This window comes from Cladophialophora bantiana (genome assembly GCF_000835475.1).
Source record: "Cladophialophora bantiana CBS 173.52 unplaced genomic scaffold supercont1.1, whole genome shotgun sequence".
NCBI lineage: Eukaryota > Fungi > Ascomycota > Eurotiomycetes > Chaetothyriales > Herpotrichiellaceae > Cladophialophora > Cladophialophora bantiana.
Window position 1 is genome coordinate 1,505,770 of NW_015971575.1, and position 19,463 is coordinate 1,525,232.

At 52.7% G+C, this 19,463-nt stretch overlaps 10 protein-coding genes across 10 annotated transcripts; 6 read left to right on the plus strand and 4 right to left on the minus strand.

Annotated features, from left to right (window-relative positions):
* Window positions 1-145: 145 nt before the first annotated feature.
* On the minus strand, window positions 146-1,579 carry Z519_00551 (uncharacterized protein; the record flags this gene model as incomplete). The annotated part of the gene is made up of 1 exon (XM_016758308.1): window positions 146-1,579. One exon carries the CDS (start codon window positions 1,577-1,579, stop codon window positions 146-148), a length of 1,434 nt encoding a protein of 477 aa, XP_016625557.1.
* A 26-nt stretch (window positions 1,580-1,605) lies between these two features.
* Z519_00552 (uncharacterized protein) lies at window positions 1,606-2,136 on the minus strand (the record flags this gene model as incomplete). The annotated part of the gene is made up of 1 exon (XM_016758309.1): window positions 1,606-2,136. The coding sequence occupies one exon, from the start codon at window positions 2,134-2,136 to the stop codon at window positions 1,606-1,608; it is 531 nt and encodes a 176-aa protein (XP_016625558.1).
* Window positions 2,137-3,130: 994 nt separating this feature from the next.
* Window positions 3,131-4,366, plus strand: Z519_00553 (uncharacterized protein; the record flags this gene model as incomplete). The annotated part of the gene is made up of 1 exon (XM_016758310.1): window positions 3,131-4,366. One exon carries the CDS (start codon window positions 3,131-3,133, stop codon window positions 4,364-4,366), a length of 1,236 nt encoding a protein of 411 aa, XP_016625559.1.
* Window positions 4,367-6,409: 2,043 nt separating this feature from the next.
* Z519_00554 (uncharacterized protein) lies at window positions 6,410-7,476 on the plus strand (the record flags this gene model as incomplete). Its single annotated transcript, XM_016758311.1, has 2 exons — window positions 6,410-6,872; window positions 6,965-7,476. The coding sequence occupies 2 exons, from the start codon at window positions 6,410-6,412 to the stop codon at window positions 7,474-7,476; spliced, it is 975 nt and encodes a 324-aa protein (XP_016625560.1).
* Window positions 7,477-8,548: 1,072 nt separating this feature from the next.
* Window positions 8,549-9,045, plus strand: Z519_00555 (uncharacterized protein; the record flags this gene model as incomplete). The annotated part of the gene is made up of 3 exons (XM_016758312.1): window positions 8,549-8,649; window positions 8,719-8,874; window positions 8,937-9,045. The coding sequence occupies 3 exons, from the start codon at window positions 8,549-8,551 to the stop codon at window positions 9,043-9,045; spliced, it is 366 nt and encodes a 121-aa protein (XP_016625561.1).
* A 1,025-nt stretch (window positions 9,046-10,070) lies between these two features.
* On the plus strand, window positions 10,071-11,843 carry Z519_00556 (uncharacterized protein; the record flags this gene model as incomplete). The annotated part of the gene is made up of 1 exon (XM_016758313.1): window positions 10,071-11,843. One exon carries the CDS (start codon window positions 10,071-10,073, stop codon window positions 11,841-11,843), a length of 1,773 nt encoding a protein of 590 aa, XP_016625562.1.
* Window positions 11,844-12,521: 678 nt separating this feature from the next.
* Z519_00557 (uncharacterized protein) lies at window positions 12,522-13,629 on the minus strand (the record flags this gene model as incomplete). The annotated part of the gene is made up of 2 exons (XM_016758314.1): window positions 12,522-13,472; window positions 13,561-13,629. The coding sequence occupies 2 exons, from the start codon at window positions 13,627-13,629 to the stop codon at window positions 12,522-12,524; spliced, it is 1,020 nt and encodes a 339-aa protein (XP_016625563.1).
* An 825-nt stretch (window positions 13,630-14,454) lies between these two features.
* Window positions 14,455-15,894, plus strand: Z519_00558 (uncharacterized protein; the record flags this gene model as incomplete). Its single annotated transcript, XM_016758315.1, has 1 exon — window positions 14,455-15,894. One exon carries the CDS (start codon window positions 14,455-14,457, stop codon window positions 15,892-15,894), a length of 1,440 nt encoding a protein of 479 aa, XP_016625564.1.
* A 493-nt stretch (window positions 15,895-16,387) lies between these two features.
* On the plus strand, window positions 16,388-17,254 carry Z519_00559 (uncharacterized protein; the record flags this gene model as incomplete). The annotated part of the gene is made up of 3 exons (XM_016758316.1): window positions 16,388-16,621; window positions 16,806-17,026; window positions 17,125-17,254. The coding sequence occupies 3 exons, from the start codon at window positions 16,388-16,390 to the stop codon at window positions 17,252-17,254; spliced, it is 585 nt and encodes a 194-aa protein (XP_016625565.1).
* A 369-nt stretch (window positions 17,255-17,623) lies between these two features.
* On the minus strand, window positions 17,624-19,361 carry Z519_00560 (uncharacterized protein; the record flags this gene model as incomplete). The annotated part of the gene is made up of 4 exons (XM_016758317.1): window positions 17,624-18,494; window positions 18,577-18,799; window positions 18,864-19,122; window positions 19,236-19,361. 4 exons carry the CDS (start codon window positions 19,359-19,361, stop codon window positions 17,624-17,626), a joined length of 1,479 nt encoding a protein of 492 aa, XP_016625566.1.
* Window positions 19,362-19,463: the final 102 nt, after the last annotated feature.

The following is a 19,463-nucleotide window of genomic DNA, read 5'->3' on the forward strand; positions in this document are numbered from 1 at the left end:
ATGACAACGAACCTAGACCAACGATTCTTCCTCGCATCTGAGGTCATCCGCTGTCGGCACCAGGATGCTCGACAGGAGCAAAAAACCTGTTAACACATGCAGACTCTGTGAATACCGGGGTTCCCAATGCATACGCCCGTGTGTACTATCTCCCTTTTTTGCTTTTCCCAGCCATGGTTTTTCCATTACTCCGAGCCCTTTGCGATGATGTCCCTGCGGCTGCACTTCTTGTTTGGATAGCATATTCACCTCTGGGTCTTTCTCTAACATCGACAACTTCACCCTCCGGGACGTAGTCGCTACCCTCATCATCGTCATCGATTTGGTTCTCCGTGTCAGACGGGGCCAGGTAGTTGTAGACCTCTGGTCGTTCGTCAGAAAGGAAGAGTTCGTCTTGTAGACGACGATATTGACCAGCTTGATTCTGTGAAATACCAGGCGGGCCAGACACAACTCGACGCTGCGGCGAGGCAAAGCGTGGATCGGAAGGGTCAAAGCGCGGTGCTCTCCCTATGCTTGTCTGGTAAGGCAATTGATCCAAGGGAACATTGACCAGGCTGGAGGTCGAGCGAGCGCGAGGCTCCCAGTCGGGCTCGGACGGATCAGGCCGTGAAGAGCGAGAGGAATTCGAGCTGGGCCTGTTGCTGTAGAGAGGGTCTGGGTTGGAGGAATAGCGATGCGAATAATAAGGATGTTGATAATGATGTTGATAAGAGAGCATCGGCTGCATTTGTTGCTGTCGCAGCGACTGGTTGGAGTTCGTGCGGGAGCCTTGCCGTAGTGGTTCGGCTTGACGAGGACCAGCCACATAGTATCCCTGCGGGTAAGGCAACCTCCGATCGTAGTCTAGATCTGGCGGGGGAAGCTCGTAGGCAGCCACAGAGATGTCAGCGTTCTCACGCGCAGGAGTGTTGGACGCAGAACTTCTACCGCGATTGCGACCGTCTGCCGCCTTCCCTTTCGTGGGAGAACCGCCGGAAGACTTGCCATTGCTCCTGCCCGACGCCTTGCGGACCTCAACAGGCTTGCGCTTGACGACCGGTGCTTCTTTTTTGCTCCTTGGAGCGACTTGTGATGCTGCAGCAGGCGACTGTGGAGGAGTCTGGCTCCGCTCGAGCTCTAAGCGTTTTAAAGCATCAATCTCAGCTCGACTCAACTTGACGTTGGGCTTACCCAAAGCCCGGGCGCGCGCGATCCGCTCCAGAGCTCTCTGCACAAGCATATCTTCTTTCTCCCTGTAAGCCATCTGCATGTCTGGTCTTCGAATAAGCCCTGAGTAAGCATCATAATCGTCCTCGTCATCCGAAGGAGTCAAATTATTGTCGAATGAATCACCCGAACGCCGTCGGCGGATAACTCCCCCGCCCAAATCTATGCCAGTAAAATGAAGTTCATCTGAACGAAATCTTGATTGACCGTAACCCTGATCCAGCTCGACCCCTGGCGGCGAATTATCGTCGTCAGTGTCCAGCTCCTCCACACGAACATCGTAGTCCCACGAGCGTTGTTGTTGTAATTCCCATAATCTGTCGTTGTTCCGCCCCGGTCGTCCCCTTGGTGGTCTTCCCCCAGGGGGCATATCGTATGGAGTTCGCGGCCGACCACCTAGACCGCCTCCTCGGAAAAAGCATTCTCGATTGGTCTATCCATGAGTGAGGCATGACCCAGGATGGTCACACCAGTAGCCCCAATCAGCCACAAGAAAGTTGCAATGGGAGAAGAAATGAAGGCAACGGGGACAGCAATACAGGCCAGGCCGGTGTAGAGCTGGGAGGTTGTAGCTCGGAAGGTACCAAGCTCGAGATCACCTCCGCCCAACTTGCCAATGGCCCACATGCCACCGACGACCAGGATGATGTCAAAAAGAAGCCACAGGTTGGTGAGCAGGCTGTAGATGCTCAGCATGACAAAGACCACGGCATAGTTGCTGGAGAAATAGCTCAGGTTGTAGTTGACTCTTGCTTGCACCTCTCCAAAGTTGTTCGGTTTTGACAATCTTTTCAAGTCGAGAAACTCGGAAATGGGGCGGATGTTTGCAAAGCGGGAGGCGATGGACTGCGATCGAACGCTGTTAAAGCGATCCGTGAGGTTGAGGCGGGAAGTCAGGGCTTCGATGGGGATGCTGATCCTGGCCATCTTGGGTATGTGAGAGGGCGTGATTTTGACAGAGAACAAGGTGGCTGATTACCTTGCAGTTGTCAGTAAGGGAACGCGAATCGCTCGTTACACAGCAGCAAGAAGAGCTGGCGACCTGCTGTTGTAGCACTTACAAGATTATCTGGAGTGTGGTGGTTTGGTGCCGAAGTGGAAATGAGTGTAATGAATGAGAGTCGGGGGAAGAACAAGTGAGAGAGAGGTCGTGAATAAGAACAAAGGGATGTATTGTCCAGGCAGAGAGATGTTTTCTTGTTGCCTGTGGCCCCTTTGCGGAGATTTGGGATGGAATTCGACAGGGTCGAGAGGAGGATTATTTGGTAGGCGACGTTCGTAACCAGAGATTTTCGAGGGGGGAAGGGCCGGAGAAGGGCAAGGGGGAGGGGGCAAAAGGGCAGGCTGGTGGGCAGCTTCAAGGGGGGGAGGGGGGTGCGGGTACTCGGTAGGTCACCAGCTGGTGCCAGGCTACCTTGAGGCATAGTCAGCACAACCACCAAAGCCACACCAAGGCCACACCCAATTTTGGCAGTGACAGGGGGAACAGCCCCAGGGAGTTACGGACTGCGTACCTAGTACTGAGCGCCTCAGCAACAACTCTCGTCTGCTTCCACTCCGACGTCTTCCTCGTGGAATTCCTCGACCTGCCTCCCGCAGGCTCAAGGTCTCGTTACTGCCATCGCTCTCACTTCAGCAGCGAGGCGTAGGGAGCGAGAAGGGAGAAAGAAAAAGAGGAGGGCACGTTCCGATATATACACCTTGCAAACTCTTCCTTGGCTGCGATCATACAGTAAGCTACTGCACGTTCGCTGCGGCATCCTCCTCGGAACCTTCGTCAATTGGGCCCACGTATTTGGGCACCATTCCCGTCACATTCGAATTCCTTGCCTCACTTCATCGCCAGCTTATAAGATTCCCTCGGACAGCGTGTGCCACCAGCACCAGTGATTGTTGTCGAGGGGGAGAAGTGTGGGTGAAGATGATACGACGAATCTTTTTCCTCCTGCTCTTGGTCGCCGTGTGTCTTGCATGGTCCGCGGAAGATTATGAGCTATTCAAGTTGCATGATGAATTGGAAACAACTGAAGGGCCCGGAGTCACCTTTTACGATGTCCTCGGCGTCTCACCTCAGGCTACGTTCGAACAGATCAGTGCTGCTCTCAAGAAGAAATCCCGCACTCTCCATCCCGACAAAGTGAAACACTCCTTTATAGCCTCACGGTCGACGGCGAGCCCGAAGAAACAAGGTGGCAAGAGAAAGCCGGGGGTACACGTCTCGAAAGGACCATCACAGCGGGAGATTTCACGGGTTGTGAAAGATGCGCAAGAACGCTATAGTCGGCTCACTTTGATTGGAACAATCTTGAGAGGGCCGCTGAGAGAAAGATATGATTTCTTCGAGGGCCACGGTTGGCCCTCCTGGCGTGGAACAGGATACTACTATCAAAGATATCGACCTGGACTGGGCACTGTTTTGCTGGGATTGTTTTTAATTGGCGGGGGAGCCGTTCACTACTTCGTCCTGACCATGAACTACAGAAGACACCGAGACTTCATGGAGAGGTACATCAGATATGCAAAGAAACAAGCTTGGGGCGATGAGACTGGTATCAGAGGCATTCCAGGTCTCGGTGATCCGGTGGATGTCGCACCTTCAATTGAGGAATCTGAGCCGATGGCGAATTTGAACAGACGGCAGCGGCGAGAACTAGATCGACAAAATAAAAAGGACAAGACGAGCAAACCTGCTTCCGGTCCTATTCCCAAACCGATACCTTCCTCAACACCAGATAGACGACGGGTGACTGCAGAGAATGGCAAGATACTGGTCGTCGACCCTGAAGGGAATGTGTACCTAGAAGAGGAGGATGAGGACGGAAACATCCAAGAATATCTGCTGGACCTGGATGAGATCCCGAAGCCCACGGTTTGGGATACAGCTATCTTACGCCTCCCCATTTGGCTCTACCGCAAATCTACCGGTTCATTTTTGAAGAGTGCGCAGCCGATTCCTGAATATGAGAGACCTTCGCCAGACAGGGAAGCATCACCACCTGAGCCCACAGACAAAGTGGTTGTCTCTGAGATGCCGATTGCGCCGGATATGAGCTCGAGTCAAATATCGGATTCTGGATTTGAACTTGTCGACACTACTGGCCTAGAGAATACCAACAGCACTAATGTGAAAAAGCGCGGCAAGAAAGGGAGGAAGTGAACGCCCTAGAGGTGCCTTGGGATGTGGAAACCGATGTAGAAGATGTGTGAACATGAGCGAAACTAGCCAATAGACAATGAGATGAAATGTGTCAACGTGAACATCAAGTACCGACCCAAACTGCCATTTGTAACTTGGTCCCCGTTCCGCCTTGTCCCGGTATTGGTTCCGCCACACTACAGGCTTATGTATTCCTGCCTGTCTCAACATTGATGAATTCAGTTCGCAGATACGGGAAGAGCGTATTTAAGTCCTCTGCCGGTCAGTTGATACTAAAGTGGATGACCAGTTGGGAATCCTGACTGTTGGTTGTTTTTTTGCATCCGATTCTCGCTCCTAATCCCCCACGGTTGTTCAAGATTCCGAATATTCTTCGTCTGCTTACGGCAAATTTGGTAAGCACATTGCGACTTGCAAGGTACTAACTCTGTAGTACACATGTGTGGCACTGGAAAAGTTTTGCAGCCCTGTGGGCCGTTGGGCCACAACCCTTTCTCCATCAGATTCACAGCCTTGCACTCTGTAAACGCATGCATGCTCCCTACACTGTGGCGCCTCTCGCGCACCAGTCTGGGCGATCTAGAGTTTCCGTATCTGGCTTTGGCACAGTAACTTCTTGCCTCCCCAAGGATATTACATATACGGAGAACAACCGATGATAGACGCCGCTCTCGGCCGATGGCGGAAACAGCCTGTTCACAGTACAAACCGGTTCAAATGCTGCATGCCAGGTGCATGTCCAAGCTATTGATTTACAACAGGGCCGGCTCAGATTTTACCAGAAAGTCAGGGGCGCAGGTCGGAGCATTTCGCACGGGATATCCCACACACAGCAGCGGCATCAAGAATGTTCCTTTCAAAGGTTTCATAAGCTGAACCTCGGTTTTGCGATGCATCCGAGCAATCAGGAGACCGAGGCGTTTTTGAAATGTAATTGTTCGAGAACTGGAGCAGGTGCGCAAAGACGGTCTGTAACCTCGTCCTGGTGCTGTGCTCGTAGATCGGAGGGAAAACCACTCGAGGCAGTCCAAATAAGGGTAATTCGGATGCCCGATCGACGCACAAGGTGGCGAAAGAGGCGTATAATCCCCGCCTGACGGATGTACAAAGCAACCCCTGACCGGGCAGCCTTCCGGAGCGCCAAGGCCGCCCCCTGCAGTCCGAAGAAATGATACCATCCTTGTGTCTTCGTCTTGACAAGGCTCACCTCTCTGATATACATAAGCCATAGTCGTCTCAAGTCCCACCAAATGTCGCCTTCGGCATCACCACCCACCTCGTTCTCCCTGTCCGCGTGATCCCGATCCGCACGCCCTTGGTTCATGTAACCCCCATTGACCGCATAATCGCTCGCGCTTCAGCATGATATGCAATCTTCCGGGTGTCTGACGACGTCAGCGCACGCTTCTGGGCGTCAACATTTATGCCAAGGTCTCATGCGCTATTTCGAACCATCTAGAGGCTACGCTGGGTGCTTTTTAAGATTCCCGAATTTTTTTTTTGGTCTGTGATATCGAGACCGAGAGGTTGCCCAATCACGAGGCAAACTGACTTCCTGACCGGCTATACGCAAAGTTCTGGACCTCACAGACTGTATGGACCATTACCGAATCATCTCGCGGGGATTGGGTGTCCGCATAGACCCGCAGCCTTTTTTTGGCGTTCCAGAATCCGTATAAAAATGGCAAGAGGGGATGAACCTAGCACCTGTGGCGATTTACACTTCTTGATCTATCTTCAATTGTACACCGTTGCCCTTTCCGCCCTCGCTGGAGCACCTCCGGTAACTTCGCGCACGCTTCTCTTCCTTACGAACGGCTTATGCCTGTTCAAAATTTTGGTGACTGGAGTCGCGAGATATCCTGTGATTGACCTGACGTCCCAAATACCCGTCCAAGTCTTGTTCCCAGCATTGCGAGGTAGGACATCATGACCCTATGACTAGTCAGTCTTTTTCCTTTTGTTCTTTACCTTTCGTCTTTTAAGTTGTCGTTTCTCTCTCCTACAGAGCCATCTCTCTCTCCTCTGTCAACTCTTTCATACATGTCATCAAATGGTGATCCTCCGCAAGAAGACGCTGCTCGCGGGAGTGAGAGCAGAGACTCTAGCACACGCCGATCCTCCAACATTATCGAATTTGTCGATAGCCAGAATCCCAATGTCAGAAGTGCCATCCAACGGCATACCGCATATCATTCAGCGGCACAACGTCGAGAAGCGCGGGCGCGACTTCTTCGGCGGTCCAGCCAGACTCGCTACTTCGAATGGACCAGACGTCCCAGGGGGGACGCAGATGTTGCAGCCTCTTCAGCCAGCAGCGCCAGTTCGGTGTCGATTTCGCCGGCACCCTCGATTCCCGGAAGACCGGATCTGCCCAGTCGTACAACCAGTGACGAACAAGAAGCTGGTTCATCTACAAGTGAAGCGGCCGCAGACTCCGCGGTCGAAATGCTACCATCCGCATCTCAGATAGCAATCTCTGCTGATGACTCTGCCTTGGATTTTTGTGAGTTCCCCTTCCAGACAGCTGCTCCAGTACATACGTGACCGGGCAATGCATGCAAAGTCAGCACTCTGATACTAACACCCTGACCACAGTACGAGACACATTCTGCGATCATTACCAATCGAGCGACGTGTTGGAATCGGCGCTGCTATTTATGCTTGAGAACGAAGCTTCTCGACATCTGCTCATCGCCTACGCCTACGCACTGCAGAGGTCGCGTGCACTTGCCGAGGAAAGTCCTCAGGACCAGGTGGAAGCGGAAAGAAATCTCGGTCGAGGTACTAACATTCTTTGGAACCGGCTCCGAATGCCAGGGCAAGCCAGTTCTGACGCCAACATCCAAGCTGTGCTCCTGTTGGTGGCGTACACTGCGGATTTTGGGGACCCAGTCGAGGTTCGTCTTCATGCCGATGCCCTGAGGACGATGATCGACCAGCGTGGCGGCATTGACACGTTTACCCATAATCCTGCACTTCAGCATCAACTATGGGTGATAGAAGTGTCACGACGATTCCATCTGAGCCTGGATTGCGAGCCGAGCTGCCCAGATCCACTTCGGTTTCCCGACGGTCTTCGACTGCGACATGGAGGTGAGGGAGGTTGAGAAAGCTGGAGAAGCGATTGTCCGTCAATATCACCAAGGACGATGTGGAACCGACGATTCAGTGGATCGCTCAACCAAGTTTCCAAGAGTTTCTAGAAAAGTCTTGTTTCTAGAACGATACTCCCTGTGACGATTAATAATAACTCCTGAGTTCTGATGTACTTGTTACTTATTACTTGTTACATGATGATGTGTATGTACTTGTCAATAGCTGTAAAACAATACATCTACAGTAATGATATTCCGAGACTTGGTCCCTGCAGCGTAGTCAGCCCTGCTCTTCCAGATTGAGATTGCTCAATGGATAGGTCTAGAACTGGTTCGGTACGAGGTACCTCGTACTTTGGAAGGTGTTAAAGGACGGATTTAAGCTGGTGCGGCATTATACAGCGTGTGGGTCTCACTGCCACACCGTAGTACCGGAGCCGCGGGGCTGAGATAAGGCGCGACTCTACAGCACAAGTATTTCTGATAGAATAATATGTGCGGACGAGGAAACAAAGATTGTCGAGTGGCAAAAAAAAATGAGAGATTCCCCGTTAGCACCGTCTCCGAGTCCCTTCCAACAATGGCTGAAAATAAAGTGTATGTAAGACATCGTTGTACGGTGGAGTCTGAGGAGTGATTTGTGCGTGCACCGAGACTACGGCGACGCAAATGCTCGCCTTGTTCCCGTCCAACCCGCAGGTGCCAACAACTTGGGAATTCCGTGAATTTTGCGTCCGTCTTCCCCACGACTGATCTCATTGCCCATTTCCACATCCTACTGGTACCTGTTCTGTCCACCACCATCCTCCCCGGCCACCTCACTCCACAACCAGCGCTCCCAAGGACAGCTTGTCCTCCAGAATCACACCTCCCACGATCCGTGTACCTTACAATTGCGCTTGGTCTGCGCCCTACAATCCGGCTTCTTGCTTTCCTTGCTTGATCCCCGCCCTGTTTAGCCCTGCAAGCTCGGCATCCTCTCCTGCGCACATTGCAATCTCGCCTCTCACAGTGTGTCTAGGTAGCGGCGATCATATCTGGACCTATTCTTCTTTCGCTGGTGTAGTCGGGATACCTATTCAAAATGTCGGGCGAGGCGTGGTTATACCTGCTCGCCGTCCTGATAAACGCCGTCAACCTCTTCCTGCAAGTCTTCTTCACAATCATGTACAGTGATCTGGAGTGGTAAGCGACGGCTCCCCAAGCCCGGCTTGTCCAGGATATACCCTGCTAATCCGGCCGATTACTGCTCAGTGACTATATCAATCCCATTGATCTCTGCAACCGTCTCAACACCTACATTGTTCCCGAAGCCGCCGTTCACGCCTTCTTGACATTCCTCTTCCTCATCAACGGGTATTGGTTGGCGCTACTGTTGAATCTACCACTCCTGGCGTTCAATGCGAAAAAGTGGGTGGCCATTCCGACCTAATAGTTTGCCCTGTGGGCAGGAACTGATAGGATCATGGTAGGATCATCGAGAACCAGCATCTACTTGACGCCACAGAGATCTTCCGAAAACTGAACGTCCATAAAAAGGCATGTACATACCCTCAGTGGGAGGTGGCACTCCGTTACTAATGCCGAGTTCTTCGCCATAGGAATCTTTCATCAAGCTCGGCTTCCATTTGATCATGTTTTTCTTCTATCTTTACAGCATGATTGTGGCCTTGATCAGGGACGAGTCGAACTGACTACGTGGTGAAATATCATATGCGATGAAGCACGGCAGTTACTCCTGATGATGGTCGCCTGCTGCTATGATGCGTCAGCCAATTAGGGAAGCTTTCAGTACTGGTGAAGAGGATGATTAAATTGAAAATGCGGCGACTGTTGAGGTGAGAAGGGGACTTTGACGATTTCCAACGCACCGGGGCTCGCCCGTCTGGGTTGTCAAGTTAGCCAGGAGGGAAGTGGCGAGTCCGCCAGAGGTTCATTCTACTGCACAAAAGGCGGTGCAAGCGGCGACGGCAGTCAGAGAGCAAAGATTCTCACATGGTCAAGATTTGGAAGGGCGACATTTCCCAAAACTATGTGGTTGGTTTATCTGTCTGCTACTCGACCTGTACAGCCGAGATATGAGATACGACGAGGCAGAGGAGTTCTGAAATATTTCAGCTGGTGGAGGGTCTACGATAGAGAGGGCTATTTTTTCAGCAGGCCCGTTGCAAGCATGACGCGACAATATGCAAATGTCCCGGGTGGCAGAAGCGAGGAAAAGCCACCATTTCCTGTCCTAATGCTCAAATTCTAACCCTCCTTATTGGTATCACTTCGTCTTACAGGCTTTATTGCGTCACATTCAGATGCGCCGCCAACTCCCGCAAGGTTCAGTGGAGACGTCTACTTGTAGAGAAGCATTCAACACGGTTGCTTGATTGTGAAATCAACTAAGTCATCAGGGTGCTGACCTTTCGGTGGACACAACGCCACCATAGCTATCAAGAAAGGCATGTATACCGAGACATGTGCGTCTTGGCCGACGCCATCACGAGGTTCACCAGCACGCGCCAGTCCCAAACTTTTTCCCTCGTCTGGATGACTTGAGGACGGGATCTCTATTGTTTCACTGTGATTTTCCTCGGCAAGGGTCAGACTCGGTCAAGATGTCCGCCCTTCTAGGATCAGCGTATGACTCGAGCGACGACGAGCAGAGCCCCGCGGAACGCCCTTCTCGGCAAAAGCCCGCAATAAACTGCGCACCAGACGTATCAACAGAGGTTTGGTCTTCATTCACCGGACGATGTGCTAATCAGTCTAACGGGGCGCAGGATGTGTCGCAAATGCAAGTCATGTTGGCGAACCCTTCTAGCAACGCGCTCACTTATAATGTTACTTACGAAAACCTTGCCCGCCCGGCCCAGGGTCCAGCAAATCCATTCAAGTCTACGGCCGGCAATGCCCTCAAGCGGAAGAATGTCCTCACCGGAAATGCAGAGGAGACATCGATGTCGGAAGCCGCATTCAAGACGCAGCACAGGACATATCAGAGCCTAGGGTACACCAAGGATCCCACGATGAACGGTTCATTTGTGGGTGATCAGTCCGCCGTTGCCAGGTACGGCGGCAAAGACGTCGTCCAGTTGCGCCACTCCAAGCAAGAAAGTGCCGCAATTCGGGCAAAGAGACAGAAAAAGGGAGACAGCAGCATAGTCGATGGTGAAGGCGCATACCTCGGTCCTTGGGCAAAATATCAAAGCGATGATGTTGCTTATGAGCGAGCAGAAGCCGCGGCGGATCAAGAACTTGCCTCGGACGAGGAATGGGTGGAGGAGGGCATCGTACCCACGCCGCTACCTGCGCCCCCGAAGGAAGCCACTGGATATGCCGACGATTCGAATGCTGCAGAGACGACTGGATTTCACGGCGCTTCAGAATTCGATTACCAAGGACGGACGTACATGCACGTACCTCAAGATCTGGACGTCGACCTTCGCAAAGAACCAGGTTCAATACAAAATTACGTGCCGAAGAAACTTATACACGTCTACAAGTACCACACAAAACCTATCACCTCGTTGCGATTCATCCCAAAATCATCGCACCTACTCCTTTCGTCGTCCGCAGATGCAAAACTCGCTTTGTGGGATGCTCATCATGACCGGACCCTCCTGCGCACGTTTTCGGGCCACAACAAGGCGATTACAGACACCGATTTCCACCCCACGGGACAATCATTCTTGTCCGCGTCTTATGACCGTCAGATGAAGCTTTGGGACACAGAGACCGGAAAATGTATATCTCGGTTCACCACGGGGAAAACGCCACATACGCTGCGATTCCACCCCGAGGGTAACGAGTTTATCGCTGGCATGGCCGACAAGAAGATTGTCCAATTTGACATCCGGTCGGGTGAATTGACCCAAGAATACGACCACCATCTCGGCCCCATCAACACACTCACATTTGTCGACGAGGGACGAAGGTTTATCTCCACATCCGACGATAAATCTCTCCGTGCTTGGGAGTATGGCATTCCCGTACCTATCAAGTTCATTGCGGATCCGTCCATGTACGCGCTCGTGCGCGCCGCGCCTCACCCCTCTGGGAAATACGTCGCTTTCCAATCTGCCGACAACCAAATCGTCGTGTATGCCGCGGGAGACAAATTCCGACAGAATCGGAAGAAGGGCTTCAGAGGTATGAACACCAGCGGTTACGCCATCGATGTGGCCATATCCCCGGACGGCGGAATCATTGCAAGCGGCGATTCCGGCGGGTATGTGTGTTTCTGGGACTGGAAAACGGGAAAGATGTGGCACAAGATCCAAGCCGGAGGCGAAGGCGCGGGTGCAGTTACATGTGTGGCATGGCATCAACACGAGAGCAGCAAAGTTGCGACAGGTGGACTGGACGGAATGATTAGATATTGGGATTAACGACCCAAGGCAGCCCAAGCGAGCCATTTCACCCAGTTTTGAATGCTCACCAAGTTGATCGAGACTCCATCAGGCACAGGACAGCTCGGGATTTCGCAGCCGTCACAATGGATGAAGCTGCCTTTAGTGCAGTCTGCAGTGCTTGACAGGCAAGGCCCCGGCGTCATGTACTGTTCGTGTCGCGCACGGGGATCCGTGGTTGTTCCACCTGCCCACGAATCCTTGGCCTTCTAGAAGAAGGTGCTCTCTACCCCTATTGGAAGCTCTGATCAATCGCTCTGTGCCGGATACATTTGCAGCGGCATGTCCTCCATTCGCCGAGGGCCTCGGGTTGGGCCCGTCGATTTCGATCCACGGCAGCAGTGAGGCAGAGTCTGGACTGGATTTCTACAGACATGGACGGTCAATGCCGTACCAACGACATGTTGGCCCGTGCTTCGCATCTCCGGTCTGTGCGTGGAGAGCCCAGTTGCCGAATGGAGAAGTCTGGAGTAGAGTTGGCAGGACAGGGCAGGGGTGCTTCGCCATACGCGGGAAAGGGACGCCCAGATGGGTGCCATCTATACAGTAGAACAGATGACCTTGTACCGCTGGTCTTACATTGACCCAATTGTTTTTGCGTGCTCCATGTATTCATACAACTCCACCATGCACCGACATGTCGCTCAACTTTTCGTGTTACCTTCTCAGAGCATCCAACACACTCGATCCCCCTGACGACGCATACGGCGACTTGCTGCCACTCGACCAATAGTTGCTCCACTCTCCGCCCGTCTCGTACAAGGCATGTTGACTCTCCACCTTTTGCCAGTCAATACGATCCCACCACGCGCCCAAGTACCATTTTTTGCCCAGTAGCCCATAGTCTCTGAGCCATTGATGTTCCCACACATTGACACACAAGATAGGTTGCATATCCAGCGCGCCCGAGTAGAGGTTGGCACGTGAAGAGCTGAAATCTCCGAACGAGCCCGCCGTCGAGTTGCCTGTTGAAATGTTTCGTTCTTCCAAACTCGGCAATCCCAGGCCTCCGCGACCAGAGAGTTGATCCGAGAGCGTCCGCCCGTCGAAGGTCGCCATGTCCTTATCATCCCGTCTGGGTGCCGCATCGGGGTATGGAGAGCCGGCATTGTACGTGGCGAGAATGCGCATGTCGCCCACGTTCTTCCCCTTCATCAACCACACGAATCCGTTGCCGAACATGGCGTCCGCGGTCTCGAGCATCTCTTCCCTCAAAGTCTCCACACTGCCAAAGCTGGCCTCAATGCTTCTCATGGTGTTCAGCCCCGGTTTGTGGATCGCCGGATCATCCTTCTCGGTCAGGTACTCCCAAAAGAACCGCGTGAATTCGACCATGGCGGCGAGATTGTAGAGATGTGCCCGATCGGAGCGATGTGCGCATTTTGCGTGCAAGTCATAGGTCGAGGAGGACTCGTCTGCCGTTCCCAATACGAGCTCATTGAGGCGGTCGCATAGGTGTTGGGTGTATTTCACGTAGGTTTCTTGGTAGGTTTCTGCACTCAGGAAGCCGGGGACGCCGTGGCGTGAGAAGAATTCCTGCTTCCCCTGGTTGGCCCAGACGGGAACGGTGTGTTTCCTGCGGATCTGTCGCTTGAGGAAAGAGGAGGGCTGTCACTCAAGGAGGAAGAGTTAGTCAATCCAGAGACCACGGGGAGAAGACGGGCGCTTTTGGGGAATCCGTCACGTCTGCACATACTGCGGGATTTGATTGCTTGACAAAGGCTCGCAGCAACGACTGCGGCCTCGCTGGAGGTCTTGTGATCATCACTGAGAGGATGGAGCAACGCAGTCTCAGTGCCCGAGAGAATGGCAACGGACTGACGAGCCCGGCGAGCCCAATGCTCCAAATTTCTTTGAGACGAACGGACGCACCCACCGAAAAGGGAATAGCCCCTTGCCCAGAGCCTTCAGCCACTCACAGAGCTCCGTCCTCGTGCTGAGCCGCAGTCTTGAAACTCGGACGCCACCTCCATCCCTCCCATGTTCCTGCACCTTGCTACACCAACTGACCAACCTACACCATCCCCCACGCGTCTGACCTTCTTCTCAGGCTTCTATAGCCTATCGTTTCAGCTTGTGTGAGTGTTTCCATGCACCATCGCGCCCTACCTCGCAGCATATGGTTCCGCGTCATTTTGTGAAGCGGCAAGCCACTGGCTGTCGGCGGAGCTTTTCTCGATCTCACTTCATGCGCTCTGCATATTCATAGCTACATGGCAACATGGCTACCCAAGGCTGCAAGATGCACGTCTGTGTTCTGGCACACTGGCACACAGCAAAGACGCGATCGGGTCTCCACGTTTGCCTCTTTTGTTCTATAATGAGCCCTTTCCTTTTGTCGATTCGGTGAAAGGCGAGTATACTTCTTCTCTTTGTCACGTTGATCGACGCCGGCTTTGAGAGCCTTTATTTTTCCTCTTCTTCGTTTGCAAGACCTATTCTTGGCCACCAGCAGAGTGACAATACCGTCCTGGTGACCTTTTGTCTTTATACCCTGTGATCGCTTCGGTGAAGAATCTTCTTGCATATATCCGTCTCCTGCTTAATTGTCTCTTTCTGCGGGTAGCGAACCTGTATATCTCTTTCAGCTATGCAATTTCTCACGCGCGTTTGTACAATACGCACCTTCTTGGTCGCATCTGCCATCCTCTACACCTCATCTGCTTTACAAGTCGTCTCGACGCCAGCTCTTCTCCGGAGAGACGATTCCTCATGCTCAGCAGTCGATCCCAAGCTACCCGAGAACTTCAAATGCCCTTCTGGAAACAACTGTGTGTCCCTCGATAACTCATCATCAGCTCTTTGCTGCCCGGAATCAAGCACGTGCGACAACATTCAGACTGTATCCTGTGATGTCTCATCTCAAAATGCAACTGCGAATCCTACGGCGGGAATATTCACAACGAGACTTGGAGACAAGTTGCCACAGTGTGGAGATAAATGTTGTCCGTTCGGATATTCCTGCATTGAACAGCCATCGGGGCCTTCCGTTTGTAGTATCATCCTGAGCACGAGCATAGTGGGGAAGACGGACCCATCTTCTGGCAACGCATCCAAGCCTTCCTCAGCAAGCTCTTCAGCTACAAGGTCAGCTACTTCAAGTACCTCGACGACTGGCTCGACTACAACTTCAAGTCCAAGCAGTATTAGTGCGTCGGCAGCTCAGGTCGGACCCTCATGCAACAAATTTCCCATTGGGGTCTTCCTGGCCGGGTTCTTTCCTGGCATGTTCATTGGCGCGTTTCTGATGCTGGCATGGGTCATATGCAGCGGCCGACATCGAAAACCGAAGTCTCGAAACTCGTCGGGCTCGTCAATCTACAAACCAACCATCTCGGACCCGATTCCCCTAGATAGTGGTCTGAGGACGGACTTCCTTCGCAAAACCACCGATCGAGCAAAGTCCATGTTTTCCACAAAGAGCAACCGGAATAGCCAACAAGCCGCGCCTAGTCACTGGAAGATGCCCACACCACCAGTACCCAACAATATTCCCACCGTCCCAGCAGGCCTACCCGTGACGCCAGACCGGAGACTTGCGCATGAGTCCAGTACGGAAAGCATCAAAGTCTACACTCCGCCAAGCGGCACAGTCCAGCATCATCCCAACCCGGCTGCAATTGCCCCACTGAGAGGCATGGCTGCACAACGATTGCCGCTGGCAAACAAAAACAACATGGGCAGCCCATTTCAATCGCCTCCGAACAACAACGCTAATGGCTCTGCCACGGTCAATCGGATGAGCAGCAATCTGAGAAATGAACGGGATGTCAGCCTCTTCTCTGGGGTGTCCGAGTTTTCAGCCGAGAATGATGGACCTACACTGACGCCGGCACGCTACAATGGTGGCTTCAACCCAACACAGCGCATGCGATCCGAGAGCAGAGACGAAATCAGCAGACCAAACACCACCTTTACAGAGATGTTGCACGAAGCTGGATTCCCTGATCCCGTGCAATCAGAAGATCAACATAACCCGGCTGTGCCGAGGATACCAGATGGTTATGCGCGGGGGAATAATCGGATATAAATGACAACTAGACGAGTCCCATTCGTTTATACCAGTAGTGCCTGGACAAGAGGAAATCCAAGACCCTGCAAGCGGTCAGATGATGAACGGTTTGCATTTTGCTACGAATTACGGTACACAGGCTGTGGATTGAAAATAGTTCTACTACGACAGTACTATCGCTACTCTGACTGTAAGGGTCTTGTCAGAGATTAATATGAAATAATTCGTACTGACGCATTGATTCTGATTCGCTCTTCGCAATGTGAACGTTGGTTATGGAAAGGGAGAGCCTAGAGGCAAGAAGACGCACATAATACTCATCAGCCTCGCCCCTTCTCGCATCTCAGCCTTGTCACCCCCCACCCCACCTGCCTGCCTGCCCCTCCGCACACGACTTGGAAGTCCAACGAAATATTTCGAAACAGCACCGAACCATACTCACCACCGCAAAGCATACCGCCCAAACCCACATCTCGTGAGACCCGGACCTCATTAACTTGTGTTTGCAAACATGGCGGAACGCGCACCCTCCCCGACACCCTCCGAACGCGCCCGCAAGGACGCCGAAGACCGCAAGCGCGAAGAAGAGGAACAGGCGAAACTGCCGTACAAATGGACGCAGACTCTCGAAGAGGCGGAAATCAGTGTGCCCATACCGGGGAACCTCAAGGCGAGGGATTTGATTGTCGAGTTGAAGAAGACGCACATCAGGGTCGCGATCAAGGGCCAGGAGCCCATTATTGACGTACGTGCTGGGTTTTCTCTTTCCCCTTGTCTTTCTGCGCCTGCTTTCCTGGGACTGCTTTGGTTCGATGTGGTACATAGGCATGGTGCACTGGCCCTGCGGGCTCTTTGATACTTGTGTTCTCCAAAAGGAGGCAGCAGGAATGAATATTGAGACTGCCAACTAACGCGTCATCACTCCACAGGGCGACTTCCCCCATCCTATACAAACGGACGACTCGACGTGGGTGTTGTCCACCAAGCCGGACGGAAACAAAGAAATCCTCGTCACCATCGCCAAAGCCCGCGGCTCCAACTGGTGGGCGCACATCGTCACTTCGGCGCCCAAGATCGACACCACAAAGATCGTGCCTGAGAATTCCAAGCTGAGCGAGCTCGACGGTGAAACGAGGGGAATGGTTGAAAAGTAGGTTCCTCTACCCTTCACAAACACGCGTTGCCATAGTCCGAGCCTCGGTGGCTTAGAAGATCAAGTCACTAACTCAGCTGTTGCTGGAAAATTAGAATGATGTACGATCAAAACCAGAAAGCCATGGGCAAACCGACCAGCGAAGAGCAAAAGAAGGACGAGATCCTAAAGAAGTTCATGAAGGAGCATCCAGAGATGGACTTCTCGAATGCGAAGATTGGATGAGAAACATATAAGAAATGGCAATGCGACCCCGAACCAGACCCGAGGTGGCCGATAAAGGAGGATTAGGGAATGGTGATTTTATGGACAGCTCTCCCCAGGTCCTGTTCCCTGTGTACGAATTGAATGGACGACATCACTTTGGAGGCATGAGTTTCACGATTCATGAGAAAAGACAAGGGAAAGAAAGGCATAGCATCATCCGGAGTTCAAGAGTTTGGCTGCCAATACTGTCGACAAATGACTTTGAATCAATCAAGCTTGTTACCATCACCAATGCCTGCCTTCGGGCTCCAGGGGATGTTGTCCGGGCGAGGGAGCATTACTCGCCTTGCTTCTCGTCTCAGGAGTTCGCTGGATTTTCCTTTTGACTTACAGCTCGTCTCGCTTCGTACTGGTCCCTCCAGCTTGTCTCAACCGCCACATCTGAATCCCATGCCTAGGCACATGTGCCTGTAACATCCCTCCGCCACGAACCGTCCCAGCCGGCGTGCCAATCAAGAGAGGATTACTCTGGTTCAACCCTGTTGCCCAACTCGTCTCGCTGGCATTGTAATATCCCGTCGCGTTCCCCACCGCAAGCGTGCCGTTCAACACCTGTGCCGCCACCTCGGTGCTCATGACCGTCTGGTTACCCCAGACATCGAACAGGTCCCAGGTCTTTTGGGCATTTGTGTTCGTGCGGAGGCCGCCGAAGACGTCCACAAGGCTGTAGGACATGGTGCGCGAGCTGTTGCCTGCGTTGAGGAAGGCGACTACCTGATCGCCATTGCTCAGGCTTCCTTGCCACACTTGGATTTCTCCAAACCCCCATGCGTCTGTATCGTCGACCTCCTGCCTGACCGTCCTGGAGACAGCACTGACGCTGGGGTCCTGTGATATGGCCAACACCGCCGGGTTGATCAGGATGGCATAATCCACCGGGGAGAGCTGGTCGAGTTTGTTCCCCATGATCAACGGAGACTTGATGGCCGCCCACATGCTAAAGTGGACTTTATATTCGTCGTAGCTCATGCCGCCGTTGCCGACCTCGAGCATGTCCAGGTCGTTATAGTATCCCGCTTGGTTTTTGCTGCGGATAGAGCTGGCCTTGCCGAGGATGTTCATCACCGAACAGCCATAGCCAGGAAGCTGGCAGTAGTACTCGTCAGGACCACAGGGGCACGACGTTGTAGGCATGGAGAAGCTGTCCTGGATGTCGCCCGAGATGCGGGCACTATTGGCTATTGTGGATGCCCACTCCCTATTGCAGAGAAGAACGATTCATGGTGAGTCTGCGATCCCGCCAAAACCACATCCTTATTGTTGTCAGGAGAACAACTTACCAAGGTTTATCGTCTCCCCAATTACACAAAGAATACACAAAATCCCGTCCCGTCCCGTTCAAAGCGTTCGACATCGCAGCATATCGATCTTGGCTCAACTTTGGCGTGCCCGAAAGGCCTTCGTTGTAACAATTGTCATATTTCAGATAATCTGCACCCATGCTTGACCACCATGCCGCATCCTGAGTCTCATATCCTAGGCTTCCGGGGTATCCTCCGCAGGCTGTTGAGTTTAAGGGGAATATGGTTAGCGTCATGACATCTATGAGGAACTGTGGGCGACAAACTATATCTGCCCGCACTACTATACACTCCAAAATACAAGCCATAATCGTGGAGCTGGTTCGCGATGTTCTGGAGTCCGGAGGGAAATTTGGCTGCGTTCGCAATCAAGGTCCCATTGACACTGCGATTGAGCTCCGTCATGGCATCGTCAAAGATGACGACGCGGTAGCCTAGGTCACGGAATCCAAGGGAGACTAGTCGCTCGGCGTTGGTGAGGATTGTGGATTCGTTGTATGCAAGGCCATAGGCGTTGTAGGTATCCTATCATGGCATACTCGGTCACCCTGTGGATTCGAACTTCAAGGGATAGGAGGAAAGGGGGATCGGATGGTAAGGCTGTTTTGCGTAGGGCACCGATGAGATGGAACTCTTACCCAGCCCATTTGAGGCGTTTGAGCAAGGCCGTTGTAACTCAAGCTTGCAGCACTGACGGCCTTTAGCAGCAGCGCAAGAAGAAGCCACTTAGATATAACGGTAAACGATTTGAGCCCGGAAGCCATTTTGGTTCCACAATGAGCGTGAAGCAAAGAGCTAGAGATGAGAGCAGGTCGAAAGGAGGGAAGACAGGACTGGAGGTCTCCATATAACAATGCCCGGTGTGT